This window comes from Dicentrarchus labrax, unplaced genomic scaffold, assembly GCF_905237075.1.
Source record: "Dicentrarchus labrax unplaced genomic scaffold, dlabrax2021, whole genome shotgun sequence".
Lineage (NCBI taxonomy): Eukaryota > Metazoa > Chordata > Actinopteri > Moronidae > Dicentrarchus > Dicentrarchus labrax.
Window position 1 is genome coordinate 14,265,764 of NW_026136721.1, and position 20,166 is coordinate 14,285,929.

Consider the following 20,166-nt stretch of genomic DNA (forward strand, 5'->3'; position numbering starts at 1 on the left):
AGACACCATATCTGACTGTAAGACATAAAATATATTTTCAGTAGAAAAATAAATATACAAGCACTCTTAAGTAGCCTGGAGAACAAAGAAATAATCTTACTCTTTGTACCTTTTATTAGTAAATATTAACCATTAAATTATAATTCCAAACTGAGAAAAAGCAGCATATTTGGTGGAGGGTAGAAACAGCAGCACCATGGATGGATTTCTGATTGTAATAGTCAGAATTGACAGAAGAGAGCACCAAATCCCCACAAAACAGTCCAGTGCCTTCCCATCAAAACTACCACCATGACAGTTTCACCTGCACAGACATGATGTACGGTACATATTTACTGTATATATACACACACTGTACCTACCTGTTTTATGTATTTGTGTACACCTCACAATAATAGCATATCTACAGTGTGGACCCCAGCAAGACTAGCTGTGCTTTAGGACACAGCTAATGGGGATCCTAACAAATAAACACATACAGTATATATCTGTCTATGTCTTAAAACAAAGAGCATGTGATCCCATTACAACAGTTAGGGTTTGATTGTATTTGACTCAACAATCAGGCACTTTTTGTTCAGTCTTTTAAAAAGCTGTGTTTTGTTTGTCGTTCATGGAAGACGGTGTTTTGAGGGTATTGATAGTTTTCTCATTCGAGTTCTGTTTTCATGTTCCTTGTCTTCCATTTATTTGCTGAACAGCTCACCGACATTACATTAACACTGCTGCACTTAAAAGAAAAGCGACTTAGTTCCCGTTGTTGAGCATGCCCAGTAGCGTCCTGGGGTCCATCCCCTGCTGCTTGGCCATCTTCTGCACGTCAAAGCCCATGTGCTTCAGGAACTGGATCACACTCATCTCCTGTCCCGTCAGCTGGTCACGAATAGTCGGGCAGGAGGGATTGCAGTGTGGCCACGGGCAGCTGTCAATCAAATGTAGAGGGCAACCCCTTATGGGTGGAGTCTTGTGCTTTTGGTTGCTGTGACTGCCGTTGGTGTGGTTGCTGTCTTGGAGGCTGCGGTCCCAGCAGTGGAGGGCTCTGGGCAGGGAGGTGCCTTTCACCTGAATGTCCATCCAGTAGCTGCAGGGACATCACACAGAGATAGGGGGTCAGAGGCAGAGGAAAAAGAACACAGATAACTTCACAGATCCTCTCAAAAACATTACTAAAGATTATATATGTTATTACAATGTAAAATGTACAGATTGTGTACTTACATACAATCTTTGTGTATTGTTCTACATGATTATGGGTCCTGTCATGAGGATTAAATTAAAATGTAACACTAGGATTGGGCGATATGATGAAATAAAATGTGAGAGATTTTGTTTTATACTGTAATGTCTATCTATGATAGATTGGCTGATAGTAATTTATTTACATAAACTCATAACATACATCGGATTTTTTGATAAGGACCCCTTAAATTTCGCTTAACTACCAAAAAAAACTTGTCAGTGCTCTCTGGTGGACAAAGTATGTAAAAGTGACACTGTGTCTAAAGTATCTTGAAACAATTTAGTATTATTTAGTTATTTACATCTATGCAGATATATCATATAATAAAAGTCTTGATTTACTTACGTTCTAGTAATGAGTTCATGTGACAGACAGGCCGGAGCAAACATCGCCCTGCCATTAAAAACACAGAATCACACAGTAAAGAAAACAGCCCTTTTTACTTCACTCTATTTTGTGTGTGTGCGTGTGTGTGTGTGTGTGTGTGTGTGTGTGTGTGTGTGTGTGTCAGTCTTACGGCACGTCGCGCAGTGTGCTCCTCAGTTCCTGTCCCAGGTTCTGTATGTACCTCCATTGGCCCTCGTGGACGGGGTGTTCGGTCAGGTGGATGTTGTCGACCGCCAGCTGGGCCTCGTCAAACAGCCACTGCACCACGAACACCGGGCCTGGACAGGAGAGAGGACGTGCTGCAGGTCAGACCAGATGACACACACCAGCCACCGTCTTTACCTTGTGGAGAAGTCACTCACTTTTTAACGTGGGGTAGACTTTATACCCGAAGAAACAGTTCCACTCCTCTCCCACGTGAGCCTGTCTGCAGCTCTCTGGCACCAAACCGCCCCAGTACCTGCACAACAGCAAAGTATCATCACAAAATCTGTTTAATCCCCCAGCAGTCCATCCATCTGCCCTTTCAGCTGTCCACCTGTCCTACCTGATGCCTTTCTTTATGCCCTCAGTTGGGGCACAGCTGATGGTATCCAGGCAGTCTGTGAATTTGAACTGTTTGTTGTCCAGGAACCATCCGGAGTCTGCCAGACCCCTGACCTGAACTCCCTGGTAGCCCTGAGACTGCAGCTGCTCTGCCACGTGGTCCACGTTCACCAGGACACCTGTACCGCCCGCACTGGTGGCAGGAAGAGTGGGATCAGAGGGTGCAACTGAGCAACTATCACACATACAATACGGTAGGCCACACACACACACACACACACACACACACACACACACACACACACACACAGACGTATGCTGAACTGACCTGCTTCCTGCCAGGAGCAGAACCTTGGCGTTGTCCAGACCTTTTGTCAGCAGCTCGTTCACCACCTCCTTAATGATCAGAGAGCCCATGAACGCATAATCACCTGAGAACAAAAATGTTATTTATTTAGTAACATACAGCCATATGACACAGCTCTGACTCTTGGGGTAAGACAACGGGAGTTTTTCAAGTCATAGCTAGAAACTACATGTGTGATCACCCAACACAAAAGAATGAATGAATGGGTATATTTAAAGGACCAGTGTGTAGGATTTAGTAGCATCTAGCAGTGAAGTTTCAGATTGCAACTAACAGACGCTGCCGTCTGTATTTGATGACCTGGGAATGACAGCAAGCTGTGTTAAGGAGAACCTATGGTGGCCAAAAAACTCAACAGCCCTATCTACAGCCAGTGTTTGGTTTGTTCGTTCTGGGCTACTGTAGAAATATGGCAGAAAGGGCCTGCTGTGTCTGATAAAAACAGCTCCTTCTAAGGTAACAAAAACATAATGATTTCAGGCGATTATACACAAATCAAACATAGTTATGAATATTAGATTCCATGTCTGTCAATAGATCCTCCTTAATGTTAAACACTGGACCTTTAAGGGATGAAATAATGCAGGTTGGTTTGTAGTGCTGTAACTCAGAGACTGGGATACCCACACAGCTTGTGTGTCATGGTATTCATAACCTGCCAAGAGTCTAAAACAAACAGTATAATGAGGCATTTCAATAAGTCATAGATGCTCCAAGTTATGGAGGATTTTCAAACATGTATAGCTGACATGAGAGCTCAAATCAAAAAGCTTCCACACAACAAAGGCACAGTAAGCTGAACGAGACAATGAGCTTCCAGATCATAAATTCACTGTCTATAAGCCCTAATCTGTCTCTCACTCCTTATCTCTACCTTTAAACAGCTAGTAAATCAATAGATCTTTCTTTTTATATCCTCAGCCAGAGCTCACAAACTGATTTATTGTGTCTTACTGTGATCTGTCTTCGGTGTGACTCCACTCCACACATCACTGGAGCAGTATGGGATGAACCTGCGGGAGACAGAGAGAGAGACAGAGAGAGGAAGAGAGAGACAGGGAGACAGAGAAAGAGAGACAGCTTGGAATCAAATAAAAGCCAGAGCAGATTTTACAGATGTAATAAAGGCCAGGCTGACTGGGTGATGGTAGTCAGAACACAAACACTACAAGATTGCATTCAAAGACAGTGTTTCATTATGAAATGTATGAAAGGATAATACATGGCTAAATGAATACCAGCAGAGATAGTAAAGATATGTGTCTTATGGGTACTTTGTACATTGTAACTGAAAGTAGAAATACCCGATTGGAATTTGAAGTTAAAGTCCTGTATGATACATATAAATTAAAGAAGTGGTTTTTCAGCAGGTTTCGCCTTGGGGCCCACATTTCCCCATGGTCATTGAGTCACAGCCCACTTTCATAGCAAAGCAAATTTAATTTTCAATAGATCTTCCTAAATGTTACACACTGGACCTTTAATACCCTAATATTAAAGTAGAATCACTCTACTTTCTATATGGAATAACCCCTTTCAGGGTGCTAAACTATTTGAAGTATATGGAAGTATTTAACTTTTGTAGATGGTCCAGGTACAGCTGAGTAAGTGAATAATATTAACTCTATCAATGCATCATATTGTAGATATTATACATCAGTTGGTTCTCAGTTTTATATTGACTGGATCTTGACAATCTCTTGACAATTATTTTCTCCTTTCCCAGGAAGAGTTATTGTGGAGAAAACAAGAAAAATGAGAAACAGCAAAACACACGAGTGCATTAACTTATACAGAGAGACACAAGTTCTTACACCATGTTGGCGTTCCACCAGTGAGGGTTTTCCTCTGGCTGAGGAGACAGAATTCCTGTTCCTGTGAAACAGAGAAGCTAAGATGTAACATTTGCTTCAGTTTCTGGACAAATGTCCTCAGCAAGAGTAAGAGAGGTTCAAATCTCGCAGGCTACCAGAGAGAATTACAACCCTTGACGTAATAGTTGAGGTGCGTGTTTACTGTAAGTGTGTGTGTGTGTGTGTGTGTGGGGGGGGGTCAATAAGTCAATAACTTTTCCTGCTTTGGTCAGCAATTACATGCAGTCATAAAAGAGCTCTGTGGCTGCTGCACTGGCCACCAGTGTAAAGTATACACACACACACACACACACACACACACACACACACACACCACAGAGTCATAAACAAACAAGGAGTCCCCTGATGGCTGGAGGGAAAGAACCAGAGAGTTTGACTTTTAAAGATGAATGCAAACTCAGCTAAAGAGGAAACACAAACATGAATCTATGAATCTCCTTCATTCGGGGGAAGTGGGTGTTTTTCTACTGAAGAAAGCGAAAGCTCTGTAAAGCTCTGTAGAGGAGATGTTTGCAAATGCTGCACAAAGCAGGTAACACTTTCATGCATGTATGTGCAGGAGAGATGTGTGCATCGCTGCACACAACGCAGGAAATAACATGTGTGTCCTGTTACCTGTTCTGGTTTGTGGCCACTTGGTGGAGCTCATCAGTCTCCTCATTGTCCCGTACCTGCTGTCACAGGTCTGCCTGTTGAAACAGTACCAGCCGCCTGAGCAACACACCACACACACACACACACACACACACACACACACACACACACACACACACACGCACACACACACACACAGCTTGTTAACAGGTAACATAGAGTTGCATTTCATATTAGTGTATAGTAGTTAGCAGGTTCATCCTCACCTTCCAAGAACAGCAGCCACCTCTTGCTGCCTTTAGACTCCTTGATGTAGTACCTGAGTGCCAACAGCAAAACAAATCACTGTGAATGTGTCAGGCACGCACGCGCACACACACACACACACACACACACACACACACACACACCCCAACTCCATGGGAGGGATGCTACCTTTGATCCTGACATGAAAGATCTGGCTCTGATTGCACTGCTAAACATCTCTGCAGGAGTCTGTTTAGCGAGTTTCAGAGTTCTAAATGGTTATTTTCTTTAAAACACGAGCAGAGGAAACTCATCATGCTGTTGGAAACACAGACGCTTAACAGCATGGGTGGCATGGAAAGCTCCTTCTTACTCACACAATCACAGTGCTTTAATAGCGTAAATCACCAATAATAAAGTTAATTGAATTTATACTGTATTTAAAGTGTACCAGTAATGTCTTGGTTTTCTAACCTTAATTATTAGGTTCTCAAGATTTATCTTTAGAAATAATGTAAGTCTCTGCATTTGCTCTCAGTACTGATACAGAGGTAATGAGATAGTATTCATGCACAATACACCTTTTGAGGCATGTGAGATTGAAGATAAACTGGTTTATTTTGAAGTAGTTGTGTACAGACAGTCAGTCAGTCTGCAGTCTGACATGGACACCTGCTCCCTGTGGGTCTACAGTGAGATGAGTTTGTCTTAACATGTATGTTTTAGTCTGTAACTCAGAACACCTGAATTATTAAGTGCAAGTCTTCAAATATTGTTGTAATTTATATTTATCAGTCTAGTTTTATATTGTAACTAATAGACCCAATAACGTTGATCCGTCTGATTTAAATAGACTCATCTGCAAAGATAAAAAATAGAAGTATTTGCGTCTCTGTAGGATGCGCGCACCTCTCTCTCTCTCTCTCTCTCTCTCTCTCTCTCCTCGCGCGCTGCCATCCCTCTGATTTGTCCTTTTGATCCATTTTGATCACATCCGGAGTGACAAGAGACTGAGGGGCAGGGAAGTAAACTAACCCGCCAGAGAAACGCAAATGTGATGTTTGGCGCAACTGTGCGCCTTCATGGCTTCAACCAAACAGCCATACATAACGCAGACAGACCTACCAAGTTACTAAGTTATTGGTGCCAAAAGGTTCACTCACCCTGCAGGTGACCCGTCATTGCAAGTCACAGAAACATTTTTCAAAAAGTGCAACTTCATGTCTTGATCCAGTTTCTGCGCAGAGCACGGGTACAGTGACTGCGCGAGGTTCTTTATCTGCACCATGAAGTTGTCCATGTTCCCCTCCACGGCGGTGAAGTCTAACGGGAAGCTCTCTGCTCCTTCCACCCTCTCCCTGTGCGCCGGAGGCTGCTGCTGCGGCTGCACACGGCGGGTCTGCGCCCGGCCGCCGGCCACTCTCTTCGCCTCCACCGGAGCGCTCATGTGGATGAAGAGCAGCAGCAGGCAGGAGCGCACCGTGGACAGAGCGGCCGAGTTTCTCACCAAACCGCGGCTCTGCATGTCTAACTGTTACTGGAAAACGTCTTTTAAGTGTGCGCAAGGGATCTGAGTAAAACACAGCACATCCTAAGAGTCGGTAGAAAAGAGAAAAGTTCCTTGAGGACGCACCGAGACCTGTTGGAAGCTACCGGTCATGAGAGGTGTGCGGAATGAACGCAGGTTACGGTTCTCCATGGTGCCTTCAGAGAGGGTGAGCTGGTTTTAAAAAAGGACCCCAAACGCACGTGCAGTCCCCACATTATTTCAGTCTTAAAACCAGCAGTCAGTCAGCGCGTCATTACGCGCGCACAAGTCCCTGAATCCAGCCCAGCTCCACCGAAGATCTGTTGGCTCTTGGTTCAGGTCCTCATGAGCTGCGGACGAAGTGGAAATTTATTTGAAGTCCCCCCCCTCCGCCCCCTTCCTGCCCCCTGCCCCGCGTGCTTCTCACTCCCGCGGTCCAATCGTTATTATCGTTGGCTGATGCTCCTCGCAGGCGTCGGTCTCACAAAAGAGCGCGCGCATGCCTGGCACGCCCCTTCAGTCCATACACTCGGTCCCTTTGATGTTGTGTCATCATATGACCACGCTGCCTTTGAAGTGTGCTTGATTGAATATGGTGTGTGAGGGGAGAACCGGACAGGGCCACAGAGGGTCACACACACCATGCAGCGGGGGCCCAACAGACACCACTGACACTCAGTTCGCTCTGTTTGTTGCTGCTAAAGAGATTCATCCTGAAGAGAGGAGTTAGTTCTGGGAGTCTGTAGGAGAGATAAGGTCACTGGAAGGCTTTAAATCATGACTGTGGCATGTGTGGACACAGAGATATGCAGCTCTCTTTGAGTTTCACTAACTCACCAACACACACACACACACACACACACACACACACACACACACACACACACTCACACACAATTAACACTTACTACTGAGACCATCGTTTTGAATGAGTCATTAAAGCTGCTGCATCTAACCTTTGTATTACTGTCTTTATTTGAAGTGAGTGTGACAGCTACCAGCTCTCCATTACTCATATGTAACAGCTCCATATCAGGACATTTTCAGCAGATGGACATTTCCTTCTTCTGCAGCTCTTATTCCTTTACAAATATAGTTTGTGGAGCACATTCTGCCTTTTCATGCATCACAGCCTCTAATCATGTTTAACACTCTTCGTAACTGTCCTTTTCTTTTTGTTTGCGCCCACTGAGGGTTCAGAGCAGCTCATAAAACTGCTGGTTGTGAATGCCATGAAACATGGAGCTCTCACTCCAAGAAAACCTGAATACTGCAGGATGGCCACTCGTCTCCATTACTAATGCGAGCAAGGGACTTTCAGGTTTCAACTTTATTTCCAGTTACAACAACTCTAAACTTTAAAACAGTGGTTCTCAAACTTTTTCTGGCGTGCCCCCCTTCAGAAGCCAGAAAAGTTGACACCCACCAAAATTATGGGGGACGCTAATAAAAAAGGATACACGTTGAGGTTACGTGAGAGTCTTGTTTGTTTATTTTCCCTCCATAAATCATATTCATTCAACTTAGTTTCACTCCACACTGGTCATCCACACTCCTCCTGCAGTGCCTCCAAGCCCCACCAGTGGGGCCTGCCCCACAGTTCAAAGAGACACTGCTTCAAAACCACAGTTTTCTTTCTGTGGTTGCACTCATTATTAGAAGCAGTGGGACTTTGACTTACTTTTCCCTCTAAATTATGAATTTCCACATAACAGCTTGACATCAGGCAATGAAGACCAGACCAGACGTCTGGTTAAAGCCTCCTGATCTGTTTGTAAAAAGGTTTTTCTGCCTAATTTTAATCTAAAGTACTTTTTTACTCTCTGAAATCCAATATCTCATGTATTGATTCAAGTCTTAAAGCTCTTCTTAAGTTCACTTCCACTGAAACTGTTTCAATCTGTATTTAAAACAAGATTCATCTGTAAGTCTGACATTCAGCAACATACGATCATAGTTTGTTTTCTGACTTTGATAGGCTTTGGGGTTTTATTGTTTTATTTTGCCATTCATTAATCAGGGATTAAATGTTTCTTTTGTGTGGAAATGTTGCCTAAAACACGACAAACTCCGAGCACAGATGCCTGCATGTGCTTTCACTCCATCCAGACAGTTTTGAAGTTTCTAGCCTGCTGAGCGAGGAAGGAAACTGATTGTTTGTTTGTTTATTCAGACGGTGGCAATTTCCCCCCAGAACTGAGAACTGTATTCACCTCTCTCTCTCTTTCCCAGGTGGAGTCTGACTCTAAATGTTGCCGAAGTGTTCAGTCAGTCAGTTGTGTGTCGTCTGAAGCTCTGGCCTCACACCTCCCCATCTGTTTGCACCACATGTCACGTTGTCTTTCCAGCCTGATTCCAGCTTTGATCTAATTTGATTCTTGCTGAAAATGGCCTTGATTCTCTGTCTGTGCAGGTCATCTGTCAAACTGCATATGGTATATATGGTATATATGGTATATATAAATATGGAGTCGTCCATATGGGGCACAGATTGGACGTGTTGTTGCCAGTTAACAGCAGGCGGGATCTAATTTCTTCTGTTATGAGCATCACTGCAGTTAAAGTAGGAAGGCTTGTTAAGCCAGATTGGTTGTGTTGGACAAGAAAATGATCTTCATGTTGTTTTATACAAATATTATGTGCTTTATTTAGAGATTTAACTAATTTATCTTCAAAGATTTTAGCACCCATTAGTTCAATGGACATAAAATGTCAGACTTAAATATGATTCTTCTAAAAATTTAATAAAAATTTAAAATATCTTAAGGATGTCGTATTTATCAGACGCAAAAGACTGAAAGAAAAAAACCTCATAAGGATAAAACAAGCAGAGATGGGTAATAAAAAGTAAACATAAAAAGAGACACCACTTCCTGTACAAAGGTGCCTCACTCTGCTTTTATCAGTCCCCTTCATGTTCTTATACATGTGCACCCTCATACTGTACCAGGGAAATGTGTCTGTCTAACAGTTTACACCAAAATCTCTGTCGCTCAACTGGGTTGAGATCGGATAAGAGTGAAATCACATATGATTAACTTCACTTTCATACTCATTAAACTATTCAGTGACTCCTACTGTCCTGGGGATGGAGGCATGGACCTTTTTCATTGCAGATATTTCCACTTGTTGCTGCAGGAAAAGCACATGTGTAACTACTATAATTTACAATTGCTCAAATGTCCCCATGAGCAAACCACTGTGCACACAAATAGAGGAACTGGACTTGGCATACCTGCAGGGTATTTAGCCATAACTACTTTAATTTCTCTTTTGATTCTGGCAACCCCCGTGTACAACAGTCATAGTGTTTCCACCGCCTGGTTTCACTGATTTCAAGGGGAATATGACCGAATACAACCTGGTTGCAGGCATTAAAAATAACCTTATTGAAATAACCACATTCAATTGTGTGGATATGTAGGTGATATAGAGGCATCAGTATTAAACTTAGACTGTTTCATGACCAGTTAGAAACTTCATGTTGTAGGTATAACCTGTGCTTTCCCTGACATGCCAAAATGTGAAAAAAGGCACTATTGTATCATGCAATCACCTGTACTGTATGAAAGCATCACATTATGTTTCTCCTCTCATATTTAAGTTTATTCTTTAATTTTTTTATTCTCTCTCTCTATATATATATATATATATTCAAAACTAAATTGATACAAGAAGTGAAATAAGCATCATCTGCATTTGTGACTTATTTAATATTTTAATATATATATTGCTGAATATGTCATGAGAACATAGTTTCTATAAAAACTGTGAGATCTGTGGAAATGATGTAAATGATGTAAAGGGAGACCCATTGTAGATGTAATAACTGTAACTCTCAATGCTGTGAGCACCACAAACAAAATCCCATGTACCCCTGTAAAGAAACACCTCCTCACATTTAGGTTGAACTGGCCCTTTAAACTCTGTTTGTAACGAGTCAATAAAGTTTATTCAAACAAACACCGCGACGTCACGACACACAATGGCAGCCAGTGGTACAGCTGTGACGGTTCTCACTCCAAATGGGAGAAGACAGACAGTCAAAGTGTCTCCAAACACACCGTTATTACAGGTAACTAGTGTCTGAAGAACCTCTAATGCCGTCTGACTGTTGTTGTTGTTTCATTGTGTTTCTTTGTTCCTCAACCAGAGCAAACTACTCTCCTCTGAGTTAGCTTGTGAGGCTAACAGTCGTTAGCCAGTGACAGATCAGTTTCAGGCTTCTTGAGGGTGAAATTAAATTATTTTGGTAATCAGGTGGCAACTCTTAATCTGTGAGATTCAGCTCATGTTTGTCATCTTCAGGTGCTGGAGGATGTGTGCAAAAAGCATGGATTTAACCCCGAAGATCACGGGTTGAAGTGAGTATCACTGGTTGATGTCACCGATAGCTAGCTGTCACCGTGCAGACTTACAGGCTACATTAATGTTAGCTTTTATTCCTGGCCTGAGCCTAGACTGCATATAAATACTCTAAGAGATGTAATCAAATCAAACCACGTGTGTGTGTGTGTGTGTGTGTGTGTGTGTGTGTGTGTGTGTGTGTGTGTGTGTGTGTGAATCTACAGGAGGGCTCTGTCTCTTTTAGTTATTAAATCTTAGTCTTTAATTCAAGCACTGATTTTTAATCATTGATAGGAAAATCAAATGTAATTTTTGTTTAATTTGATTTTAAGTTTAATTCTTAGTTCAGTGTGACAATTGCAGTGATTGAATTTACCCTCTGGGATCATTTTATAATACCCGGAGAACTCTAGAGGAGAGAGACTTAATCCAACTTAATGCTGCTCTTTATTTTTTAATATACTGTAAAACATCAGAGTAAAGCAGGTCCCCTTTACTAACCTGGTGTGACTATATGTTATTGATAAATAAACACAAGGCCTGGTCTGGATTTTATAGAAGTTCTTTGGATGTATAAAACTTCTTAAAGCCGACTTGGTCGCCCTCTTGAGCCAGTTGTAAGCTGCTCAAAACGTCAGTCGTTCATTTTATGGAAACCATGAGCACCAAAGTATCAAGTAAGTCATTTGTAATTATTATGTTATTCAATAGATTAATTTTTATACAAGTAATACTCATGGTTAAATAATGGATTTCATAGTATTTCCCATTTTTGCTGAACAAAAGTTTTGTGCAAAAGGAATTAAAGGCCTGTCCCATGTAGAGGCCTGTCCCATGTAAAGGCCTGTCCCATATAGAGGCCTGTCCCATGTAAAGGCCTGTCCCATATAGAGGCCTGTCCCATATAGAGGCCTGTCCCATGTAAAGGCCTGTCCCATATAGAGGCCTGTCCCATGTAAAGGCCTGTCCCATGTAAAGGCCTGTCCCATGTAAAGGCCTGTCCCATATAAAGGCCTGTCCCATATAAAGGCCTGTCCCATATAAAGGCCTGTCCCATATAGAGGCCTGTCTGAAGTAAAGGCAGGTTGAGTTCAGTGATTGAAGCAAATAAAAGCTTGGGCTATTAACTGAAGTTTTACGGTATATATAGATTTGACTGTTCCATCGTGCTCACTCGTCCTTTCTTCTGTCATAAACTCTTGACAGGTTTCAGAGGACCACTATTGACCTTACGCGGCCATGGAGGTTTGCCAATCTGCCCAACAACGCTAAACTGGAAATGGTGACGAGTACAAGGAAACAGGCTGTAGCTGACAGCCAGGTTAGTTAAAGCAAAGTGTGTGTGTGTGTGTGTGTGTGTGTGTGTGTGTGAGAGAGACAGAGAGTAAAAATAGAGTGTTAAATTGTAGAGGCTGACAACATAATAGTACATATGGTAACACATGGTTTAGTATGGCTTTAAAAGTCTAAAAGAATTACTGGTTGAGAATTCCCTCTCAATACATATCCCAAACCCACATGGATACATTAGCTTTGACTCCTCTGACATCCAGTAATATTACCTTTGTTATCTTTGTGATAATCAAATATCACAATATTCTCTGTACTCAGTCTTTGGTTATTCATGTGTTTTTTTTTTTTTTTGTTTTGGTGTTATGATTGGTGGCTGCTGTGGACTCTTGGAACAGATAACAATATTAATATTAATTATGAATGTTAATTGCACTCCGTCCACAGTCCTATTGTGTTAGTTAATTGTGATGTAGAGTGAACTATGGACCTACAGAGTGTCTCAGTAAGACGTTCTGAGCCACCAGAACAACAACTTGACACGTTTCAACTGGTAATGGAAACGTGAATCAGCGTGGTATGGTTTGACTCGGCACAGCCAAAAGAGCCAATACTTGTCATAGATTCTTCAAGTCTCTTAACTCCACTGGAGGGATGAACCCTGTTCTTCCAAAATAAACTCACTCATTTGGTTTTATGATGATGATGGAGAGTGCTGTCTAACATGTCAGCCAAAATCTCAGACACTCAGTTGGGTTGAGATCTGGTGGCTGGGAAAGCCATGGCATATCCATCCAACCAGTCAGTGACGCCTCTAGTTTTTCCTTTAACTCATCACTCGTCTGTATATCGCAGTATGATAATTAAAGCTAGAGTGTCACAAAACAGGTGAAAACACGCTAGACTGTAAGAAAGTAATCTATGATGTGCCTCACTGGATTATTAAGAGCTTTCACTTCCACAAAGTTAAGTACGCACAGGTGAGATGACGCCCTGTATAACAAAGTGCAGAGAATCTGAGCCACACGGGCACATCCACATGTGTGCCATGATTGTGTCAGACAGACTATACTGGCAAAAGAGTTCAAAGAGGAAATATTTGCAGGAAAGAAAGGAAATACCTTGGCTTCAATGATGCAACACAGAGTGTAATGGTTCTGGTGCCAGAGTATCAGTATTGTATCACATAAAACCATATCAAGATTTGTCCCACCCATAATTATGTTTGAGGGGGAAAACTCCCAGATGATATGTTGCCTTATATTGTAGTATCATTATTATTTAGGCTTTTTTTCCCTGTCAGCTGTGTGAGGTTTTATTGTCGGTACCTGGAAATGTGTAAATACTCTGCCTGTGTTCCTGCGTTCTCTCTGATCTGATCTGTATCCAAAAAAACACTTTGTTGTAGCTGAGCTGTAGTTTCCTATGACATCATGGCATCATAATCTAAGCAGTAAAATCACGGCTGGGTTTGATCTGTTGTTCTTGTTCATTTGATGGATGGTTGACTGTTGATACCTCACAGATTTTATATACTCACACACACTCACTCTTGTACCCCACACACACACACACACACACACACACACACACACACACACACACACACACACACACACACACACACACACACACACACACACACACACAAGACTTGCTCAGGCTCTCCCAACATTTACCTCAGCCAGACTGAGTGTGCGAGAGTGTTTCGTGCTTGGTCGTTGACAGCCAAGGCGCTCTTTTCATCTCTCCCCGGACGTGCAGTGAGCTTTCTGTACTGGACAACACGGTTGTTGAGTAAACATAAACAACTTGTAGAATGACTCAGAGAGTGAAAGAACAACAGAGAATTGCATTGATGCCGGGTGTTACTCATTTCCAGATTGAGGTGGGCCCACATGTGCAGCTTAATCAAGTTCGATTATCAAAGAATTTTCTTCCTGCAAAATGGCTCAAGACTGTAGAGCCAAGAGCTTACAAATGGCCACCTAGGGAGATTTTGGTACTTAGTACAGTGAGTTTCACTCCTGCATTTAAGAGGTTTGAGGTAAAGATACAGCCACCTAGTTTGAACTTTTTTATTTTAAAGGTTTAAATTAATATTCATAAATAACTTTATGGAAAAAGCCAGTGCTTGTGATTTACGTATTTTAAATAGTGTAAATTGAATAAGGTCTCATTGAAAATCTATAAAGTATTTTATAAGAAAAAAACAGAAATTATAGAAAATTCTGAAAAATAAACAGTTTTAATCCAGGGGGCCAATATACAATGTAATGTTGGATCAAATCCAGTCAGGGTCCTTTGTCACATCTGTCACATCTTTGTTAGTAACTCTTAAAAAAAATGTAACACCCTTTAAATTCCTCTCACAACCGCTTATAGCACGTGCATACTGTGTGTACTGTGAGGTTAGACACCCAGCTCCAGAGGCGTGTGTGGACTGTTGTTCATCATTTAGACTCATTATTGATTCCTCACTCTGGTTTGTGTGTAAAGTGTGGCACTTGTGGCATTTGTTTAAACTGCAGCTGTGTGTTACTGTGGTTTCATGTTCCTCAGGTGCGGATTGCACTACAGATGGAGGACGGCTCTCGGCTCCAGGGTTCCTTCTCGTGTGGACAGAGTCTGTGGGAACTGCTCACACATTTTCCCCAGATCAGGTGCGTGTATGAGTGTGTACACATGTACAAAATGTGTGTGTGTGTGTGTGTGTGCTTTTGTACATCAATCAATCTATCACTGTGAGGACCAAGCAGAACTGATTTGAGGTCATTTTTTCTGTTTTTTTACTTCTTCACAGGGCTGTTCGAGGGTGAAGTTGGGGTTACACATTGAGAGTAGTACAGTGGGAAGATCCGCTGGTTCTCTGAAGTGTTTTTCCCTCTTCTGTTTTCCTATTTCAAATGTTTCTTTAACAACCTCAGTGTTATTGATTTTAGAAACGCAGGATGAATCTTGGCCATTAATTTTAAGTATTTCAACTTTTCTGAGAAACTATATTTTATCCATTACTACAATACCCATGAGCTTCTGTTGCCGTTGCCATGGTGAAGAAGCCAGTGATAGGTTTGGTTTGGGAATTGAAGTGTTTGTTGACAATTAAAAAACAGTTTTGGAATTCATCCAAAGTTGAACTATAATTCAAAAGTGAATTTATCCCACAACTGCCCCAAATTCCACTTTTTGCCAAGTTTGCCAACACTGGTCTCTCTGTGATTGGTTTTGTGTAAATGCTTGTATGATTCAGCGTAGGTCTCATGCCGGTGTCACCACATATTTTTCAAATTTGAACCCCAACAATTAAAATGAAATATACTCTATGATGCATAAACGTAATCATTTCATTTGTAATGACACATTTTGTAACGACAATTTCATCAATTGATCTTTTATTCAGTTTCTTGGTTAATCAATTAGTTGTTTGGTCTATAAATGCCATAAAATCCCTGTTTCCCAGATCCCAAGGTGATGTCCTCACATGTCTCGCTTTGTCTACAACCCAAAGATATTCAGTTTATTGTCATAGAGGCCAAAACAAACCAGAAAATATTCACATTTGAGAAGCTGAAATCAGAATATTTCTGTCTTAAAACCTAATTTATCTAAAATAGTTGGTAATTAATTTAATAGTTGACAACTAATCAAATAATCGACCAATTGTTGCAGCTCTACCATATTGTGACATCACACTACACCAGTAAGGCGGTAGAGATGGTCCTCACAAGTATGGATGACAAACATGTTTGTGTGTGTGTTTGCTGCTGGAAAGCGAAAGTGATCCTTGTGTAGGAATGAATGCAGGCCAACACTGTGTTAGATAACATGCCTTTTTCTCATCACTCTTCTACTGTGGTTTAAGCTTTCCCACATATCATCACCACTCATTCAAACCACACACACACACACACACACACACACACACACACGCACACACACACACATGCAGCTGTTACTCAGTAGTTCCAGCTGTGCGGTCCCAGGTGCTCGTGCATCCGTCCAGCTCTCATCTCTATTAAATGACATCACTCCATACCCTGATCCTTTTCCAGGGACGTTACACTTCCATGAAATGAATATTAGCTCTGCACCAGAGGAAAAGCTTTGGGAATGTTGTGGAGCAGAGGGGGAAGCTTTGATTTTCAGAATGGAGGAGAACAATAGTAAAACATTTATGGTTCAATTAGTTTCTACACGGGATTGTGCACACATGGTTTACACATGCAGACAGCGCGCCACTGCATTGCATGAGGTTTTATTGTAAAATCACAGAGCTGATCTTCACGAACAAGGGAAAATCACTTCTGTGTTTTGCTTTGTCACTGTTGGGTCAAATAAAAAATAATCAGCCCATAATTTAAATCTATGTTTTTCTTATTGTCGACGCCTGATTCCAGTGTGTCGGAGCTGTCTGAGTCAGGATCCACCCCTGTGTGTGTTTACATGAGAGACGAGGTATGCGGTGTTCCTTCCATACTCCTTTTTTCAAGAGATGAAAGTGAGTTTTATGGTAACGTGTGTCTGTGTGTCTGTGTGTCTGTGTGTCTGTGTGTCTGTGTGTTGTGTGTGTGTGTGTGTGTGTGTGTGTGTGTGTGTGTGTGTGTGTGTGTCTGTGTCTGTGTTCTGTGTGTCTGTGTGTCTGTGTGTCTGTGTGTCTGTGTGTCTGTGTCTGTGTGTAGGTGAGTGGGGAAGAAGCGCTCAAGAAGGCCACTCTGAAGTCTCTGGGTCTTACAGGAGGAAGTGCCATTGTCAGGTTGGTTTCCTGTGTTGAAGCAGATTTAAATATTGTGTACAAACAATATGAACAAACATAAAAATACAACGTAAACTTGAGAGTTCATGCTTTATGATAAAGCTGTTATTTCCTTTTCGGTTTAAGGTTTTTACTCAAAAACAAACAGGGAGAGGAAGATGGTGGGGAAGTCACTGAAACAGCTGCTGTGCCAACCGTACCAGTTGCCAAGGAAACCACACCTAGCCCGCCATCTCAGCCCGATCCTGCTCCGTCACGTCTGGAGACGCCAACAACGGAGGTGCCAATAAAAAAATCAAGCCCCGATAGGCCAATGGAAACCCCCCCTGCGCCTCCTCCTGCCTCTGCCGCAAGCACACTTCCTGTTCAACAGGAAAAGGTTCCAAACTCCCAGGATGCAGTTCGGCCAAAGTCTTCTCCCGTGGAGAGAGGACCACCAGAGGAGGATGGTGAGAAACCAGGGCCATCAGGACTGAATTCTCACCCATCTTCTTCCTCCTCCTCTTCCGCCACTCCCTCAGTTCCCTTCATTCCCTTCTCTGGAGGCGGTCAGCGCCTCGGGGGACCCGGGGGAGGTGCAGTGTTACGCTCACTATCTTCATCCTCATCATCCTCAGCTCTGTCAGCTCTTACTGCTGCAGTAGAATCACCCAAAGCCAAGAAAGCCAAATCCAGCCACGGTTCTGCTACCAAGGTGAGAAGTGAAAATGGAGAAAGTGCTGATATTGAATCTTGGTCAGGAGTAACTTTTAACCTCAATTCTGATTTAGTGCTCAGTTTTTTCTTTTGTTTGGCTGTTCAAATTATTATTTAAACAGACCCATATCAGATTCCAGTGTGAACAGGTCATGGCCCTGAAGTGACCCATGTGACAAATGTCAGAGTGACATAAAAGTCACATGAATTCTGATATGACTGTTCACACTGAGGTCACATTGCAAAGAAATCTGACCTGTATCTGATCTGAACACATATGAAAGTGGTCCAAATTAGAATTGAAGAGATCATCATGTAAAAAAACATATATGAGTTATATATGAGCAAAAGAAAATCTGATGTGGGCCAGTGCAGTGCAGTGTGAACGTAGCTCTAGTGTTTTATAGTGGGACAATTCTTACTGTATGTCAGCTTTAGGAAATTGTATGAAGTCGTTTTTGCTTACCCTACAACAGATATTTTTAGTGGATTGCAAAAGATTGGGCTGAGACTAAAAGTTCATTCTTGACCTAAGAAACTTTGGCTGACAACAGTTTCTTCACATGTAACTGAATATAAATTGTAGCCCTTTCTGTTCTTTCCACAGCGTCAAAACCCTGCCAACCAGCCAGATGAGGACATGGACGAGGGGGAGGAGTTCTTGGAGGTAAACCCTTTTGTTTCTGACCTTTAAACCTGTTACCTGTTTAGTTCAGTTTGCCTTAGACACAATATGATTCTGCAACTCATTAATTTAAGGGTTTGATTCCCTGACAGGTTACTAAATACAATAGAATTGTGATGTTTCAGTTTGCTTTATGTGGTTCAGGGCCTCGAACTGTATGTCAATGTGTTTGTTTCCCGCAACTGTCCAAAATTCCACTTTCAACTGAATCTTGAATCTTGAACTTAACAACCATTGTCCCAAATTGAACATCATGAATATAGTTTAATAACTTTGTTTCAGCTAGAATTGAAATCATCAGAGGTGTTTGGCCACAATCCGTTTTTATTGTTCTTTTAGTAGAGTTACTGTTTCTTTGTTATATTGATAAATTTGATCAATAAATTCTTTACGCCTCTGCCCACCTTCACTCACACTCTTTACAGCCAGTAGAGAGGGAGCCTCTCATCTACCACCTGGAGTTGATGTCCCGTCACTCTGAGGACCACGGGAATCTGCCCGATGAGTTCTTTGAAGTGACTGTGGATGATGTGCGCAAGCGCTTCGCCCAGCTGAAGAGCGAGAGGTGGGAGAAGGAAGTGATTGGAAGCGGTTGAGTGACTTGGGGTCAGAGAACTGTGTGTGATATTTAGTATAAATACCTCGTTGCTGCAGAAACATGTCTGGATCAGATGTGTTCCTGCACTGTTTGTAACAGATAATTAGTCAGTTTGGCATTTGGTCCTGTGGTGTTTTGTCGATGTATAACCCTTAATTGCAGAATACCATAGCAATGATCAGAGGCCATAGGCAGGGAGAATGCTGGGCATCACTGCGTGTGTTATGAAGTTTTATTTATTTATTTATTTATTTATTATGAGTTTGAAGTCTTCCTTTAGTTATGAGCGCTTCTTCACAGATGCGGACAAGTTTACTCTGCGCTTTCTGGATGTGGCCGCAGCAGGACACAGCTGCTGAGACATTGTGTGTGTTTGTAAACATGTTCTCATTTAAAAGACACCACGCACACTACAAAAGCTTCTAAATATGGCATACAGGGAGCAATTAGTACGCCTGTTCTGTGTAGACGTTTATCTTCCAGCCATCAGCCAAACACTGTCAGGTTGAGACCTCACCGCGTACATCCTTTAATCTCCGTCTACATCGACTTAACTGGCTGCCTCATGGCTACGCTACTACCGTGTCATTGACTGCAATTACCAAGGGTGGAATTAAGCCAACCACAGCAATTCGTCTCGTGCCTCTGAAAGGCACACACGCATACACGGCCACACACGAGTCGAGTAGGGTAGAAGATGAAACATTTTGTGCTCAGCTTTCCCATTGTTGATTCCACAGTCTGCTTTTTTTATTATTGCACAGCTCGTTTCATCAGAACAGCGTCTTATCTCTTTCTCCCTCGTCCCTGCAGGAAGTTATTGGAAGAGGCTCCGCTGATGACTAAATCTCTGAGAGAAACACAGATGAAGGAGAAGTTGGAAAAATATCCCAAAGTGAGCACAAGTGACAGACACATAATCACAATAATGTTTGTAAATGTGTGTGTTTTCTATGAAACATACAGACTTTGAATAACCCGCTGCCCCTTTGTGTCTCCAGGTGGTCCTGAGGGT

General features: G+C 42.1%; 2 protein-coding genes across 3 annotated transcripts in view; one reads left to right on the plus strand and one right to left on the minus strand.

The window, feature by feature from the left end:
* Positions 1–71: 71 nt before the first annotated feature.
* Positions 72–7,163, minus strand: notum1b (notum, palmitoleoyl-protein carboxylesterase b). The gene is made up of 11 exons (XM_051384710.1): positions 6,418–7,163; positions 5,275–5,327; positions 5,030–5,125; positions 4,355–4,415; positions 3,495–3,553; positions 2,502–2,604; positions 2,175–2,366; positions 1,990–2,087; positions 1,758–1,905; positions 1,586–1,633; positions 72–1,081 (listed from the first exon to the last, which is right to left on the minus strand). Exons 1-11 carry the CDS (start codon positions 6,777–6,779, stop codon positions 748–750), a joined length of 1,554 nt encoding a protein of 517 aa, XP_051240670.1. The 5' UTR covers positions 6,780–7,163; the 3' UTR covers positions 72–747.
* Positions 7,164–10,748: 3,585 nt separating this feature from the next.
* aspscr1 (ASPSCR1 tether for SLC2A4, UBX domain containing) overlaps positions 10,749–20,166 on the plus strand; it is a 17,559-nt gene continuing 8,141 nt past the window's right edge. For both annotated transcript variants that reach the window (XR_007881611.1, XM_051384903.1), the window contains exons 1-11: positions 10,749–10,857; positions 11,091–11,146; positions 12,336–12,450; positions 14,982–15,082; positions 16,817–16,874; positions 17,099–17,172; positions 17,299–17,866; positions 18,476–18,535; positions 18,979–19,118; positions 19,965–20,046; positions 20,153–20,166. The exon at positions 20,153–20,166 is cut by the window's right edge and continues 53 nt beyond it. Coding sequence is in view for 1 of the 2 variants with exons in the window: in XM_051384903.1 (XP_051240863.1) it covers positions 10,768–10,857; positions 11,091–11,146; positions 12,336–12,450; positions 14,982–15,082; positions 16,817–16,874; positions 17,099–17,172; positions 17,299–17,866; positions 18,476–18,535; positions 18,979–19,118; positions 19,965–20,046; positions 20,153–20,166 (1,358 nt within the window). In the remaining variant the exon portion in view is untranslated. The remainder of the gene's footprint in view (positions 10,858–11,090; positions 11,147–12,335; positions 12,451–14,981; positions 15,083–16,816; positions 16,875–17,098; positions 17,173–17,298; positions 17,867–18,475; positions 18,536–18,978; positions 19,119–19,964; positions 20,047–20,152) is intronic.